We start from the raw sequence: 3443 nt of genomic DNA, 5'->3' as shown, positions 1-3443 counted from the left end.
GGCCCTAGGCCTGCCCCAAGGTGGACAGGGCACTGGCCCTCCCCAAGAACAGATAACCCTTTCCTGCGCTGGGGCTGCTGCCCAGGGTTCCAGCAGTGTGGATGCCCCTTCTAATGCTGGGAGCTTGGGGCATCCCCCCAAAGGGCAGGTACACCCCTTTCAAGGAATGGGGCTCTCAGAGTGGACACCAATTACCAGGACCCCTTTTCCACTTCTAGGCCACACACACTGCCCAGCATCTCTGATGGGAGGTCAGGACCTTTCCCTTCAACAGAAGCCAAGGCCCCAACTGGGTGCAATGTTCACTTGTCTCCCTCAGAAATATGCACCCCTAGTCTTTCAGAGGGAGGGGGAGTGTACGTGGTGCAAAATTTTCCATTATCCCATAACCATCTGTCCCCACTCTCCACCTTCCCTGGCCTCCTGGCTGCTCCTTGAACACCCTATCAGGCGTCCTCAAACTACGGCCTGCGGGCCACATATAGCCTGCCGAGGACGTTTATCCAGCCCGCAGGGTGTTTTCGCTCCGTTTGTATTTTAACTTCAAAATATGTACAGTATGCATAGGAATGTTGTTTTTTTTAAACTATGGTCCCGCCCTGCAACGGGTCTGAGGGACAGTGAACAGGCCCCCTGTTTAGTAGTGCGGTTTCCCCTTCCAGAACACTGGAATCTCACTTCCTTAGGCTTACTCTACGAGCAATAGAGGCGCCTTCTCTCCTGGCAGCCATGTGGCCCCTCCCACCTGTAACTGCTCACCTTGCTTTCTGATGATGGGCTTGGGCCCGGCAAGGACTAGGCTTGTTCTGGCCTTTGGGGAGATTCTGGGTCTTGGTTTACACCTCTGATAAGGTCCTGGGGTGTCCTGCTGCCCTCCCCACAGTGGTGGCTAGGGTGTAGCTTCCTCTTTACTTGATCGGGCCACTCTCCTGCTCCAGCTCCTCCCGTGGCTGCCCAGTAAGGCTCTCAAGCCCTCTCCTGGACACCGTATCCCTGGAGGTGCTTTGTCAACTCCAAACCCTTACCCAAGTCGTTTCATCCAAGGGACAACAGTCTCCCACCTACTTCTATTCACCCCTCAACACCCCAGCTCCAATGTCCCGCTGTTCTCTGCCCTTGCCCATTGGCATCACTGGAGGGGAAGGGGGACTGGATCACACCTGGTGATATAGTTAAAGTAACACCAAATTGCTTATATTTGTGCAATTTCAGCAGAATTTTAAAAAAAGCCTCCCTGTCGTTAGGTATTAACAAGGAAAACATTTTTTGAAGCTCAACTTCCATGTACAATATACTTAGGAAGGCTAAAAGCCTGTACTGAAAGTTAATCCTTTGAAGCTTACAGACAAGTTCCAGAGGCGGCCTGGTGACACAGCGGCTAAAGCACTCAGTGGGAGGATGAGGCAGACGGAGTCTTAAGGAGTGCAGCCTTGGAAACCCACAAGAGCAGCTCTCCGTCCTGCAGGGCCACTGTGCCGTGGGACGACAGCATGAAGGCAGGGTTTGGGCAAGGAGCCCCAATCAGGGCAATTGTTTCACAGTCGAATCACAGTGATGCTGCCGGTCCTATGGTCTTGTCTTCATTGCCACAGGTGTCTACCATCCACTTAGCCAGGTTTCCTGGCGCGTGAGCCACAGTCCTGTGGCAAGTATGACATGTGAACCCGCACCAACTTTCTAGAATGAAAACCCCCAACTCTGCTACTGTGTGCATTCCAACCCCCTCGGCAGGCAATCTTATGCCTGAAGTGGAGCCACTTAGGTCTTCTCCAAGATATGTCCTGTCACGAGGAAAGACCTGCCTGGGAGTGAACTGAGAACGCCAAAGGTTCAACAGGACACTTGGGCAGTGCGTGCTCTCTGTGGGAAGCACGTGCTAACAGGTGAGGCGGGCTGCACGGCTGGAGAATGTGCCCATGCCTACGTGGCTAGATGGGGGTGCTGTAGCATCCTCTCAGCAAAACACGTCCCTACTTTTCTTCCAATGAGTAAATCACCAACCAGGAAAAGATCTAGCCGGCCCTCATCCAGAGGGCCTACAAGACCCACTGCTGTCCAGAAGTAGGGACACAGCCCCTCCTAGAACCTCAGGTACTCATTGCTGCCCCCCCCACCCCCAAGCAGGTCACCTGAATTCTAGGCCCCCATGAACAATGGATGTCACCCAGGGGCACCCTGGCCTGTGCTGGTTTCCTGTGTTCCACAGCCTTGACAGCAGAGGGGGCGGGGGCACAGGTCTCAGGTGGGCTGTCTCTATTGCAGGGGCAGCACAATAAGTACCACCTGTGGCTTGATTCTGTTGCTAACACCAAGGCGCCCCCTCCTGGACAGCCAGAATCAGCTCACACCAGTAACCAACAAGTAAAATAGAAACTTTTATTTAGAATTAAAGCAAATACTTCAGTATCACAAACACAATATTAAACTTCCAGGAATACACTGCTGATTTGGAGTGAGCGTTTATTTGCACAATTACAACATGCGGACACACCTGGGAAGAGGGGGCAGCTGGGGCACCCCAGCCCACCCACAGGGACTCAGCCGGTGGGCAAGGCCATCGGACTGGCCTGCCTCTGCAGATGGTGGGGCTGGCGGCAGCTCGGCTACTCCTCCTCTGAGGAGTCCCTCTCCAGCGTGTAGACCATGAAGCAGGCGTCGGGTCTCTTGGGGACAAGGGGATGCCCCGGTCTCACAATCTCAAAGCCCAGAAAGCTGAAGGTACGGAGCAAGGCGGCTGTGGGGAGAGACAGCCATCAGCCTTGTGTGCCCTCATCTCCATGCTGGCGGGGCAGTGTGTGAGGGCGGAAACCACCCCTCACACTCCAGGCCAGGGCTCCTACCTCTGTCATCTCTGTTCTTGTGGAAGCAAATGAAGACGTGATCCACGCGGAGCTGCTCCTCGGCAAACTCGAGGAGCACGGCGAGGCTGAGGGAAGCAGCATGGCACAGGAGATCAGACATGCCCCACCCCTGCCCTGGGGGACACCCTGCAGCAACCCTCCAGGGCCCTCACCTGTCTTTGCTCCCCTCGGGCAGGGCACCACCTGGCATCTCGATGTAGAGGCTGCCGCCGCTCAACACAGCCCTCCAGGTGACATGTTTGGACTCCGTGAGCCTGGACTGGACGTTAAGAATCCTGGTCTTGTCATTAGACGCTAGTTCCTCTGTTACTGTCAGCCGATTATCCTACAGGCGGCGACAGGGCACCCCAGGCCGTGGTGAGGGATCCCACCAGGCTCGGGGCCCAGTGGTCTCTCTGGGAACTGGGGTAGGGTGCCCGTACGGGTCAGCGTACTCACCGAGTAAAATAACTTGGCTGAAAGATTGTGATCCCTCTGACTATCCCCTCGCCCACCTGGGATCTTCAGGGGTGGGTGAGGGGCATCAGGAACACCACCGAGGCCCTGGACCCAGGTTACTACAGCAATTGAGGGGGAGCCTGG

At 55.5% G+C, this 3443-nt stretch overlaps 1 protein-coding gene across 1 annotated transcript; it reads right to left on the bottom strand.

Annotated features, from left to right (window-relative positions):
* Positions 1-2362: 2362 nt before the first annotated feature.
* Positions 2363-3443, bottom strand: OAZ1 (ornithine decarboxylase antizyme 1; the record flags this gene model as incomplete). The annotated part of the gene is made up of 4 exons (XM_030888292.2): positions 2363-2734; positions 2841-2926; positions 3014-3186; positions 3300-3443. Coding segments are annotated over 4 exons (534 nt in total), but the record flags the coding sequence as incomplete, so codon positions are not given.

This window comes from Echinops telfairi, unplaced genomic scaffold, assembly GCF_000313985.2.
Source record: "Echinops telfairi isolate 266 unplaced genomic scaffold, ASM31398v2 ScPeMD7_7459;HRSCAF=8497, whole genome shotgun sequence".
NCBI lineage: Eukaryota > Metazoa > Chordata > Mammalia > Afrosoricida > Tenrecidae > Echinops > Echinops telfairi.
The sequence above is the reverse complement of the archived record's forward strand: the minus strand, read 5'-3'. Positions and strand labels throughout refer to the sequence as shown.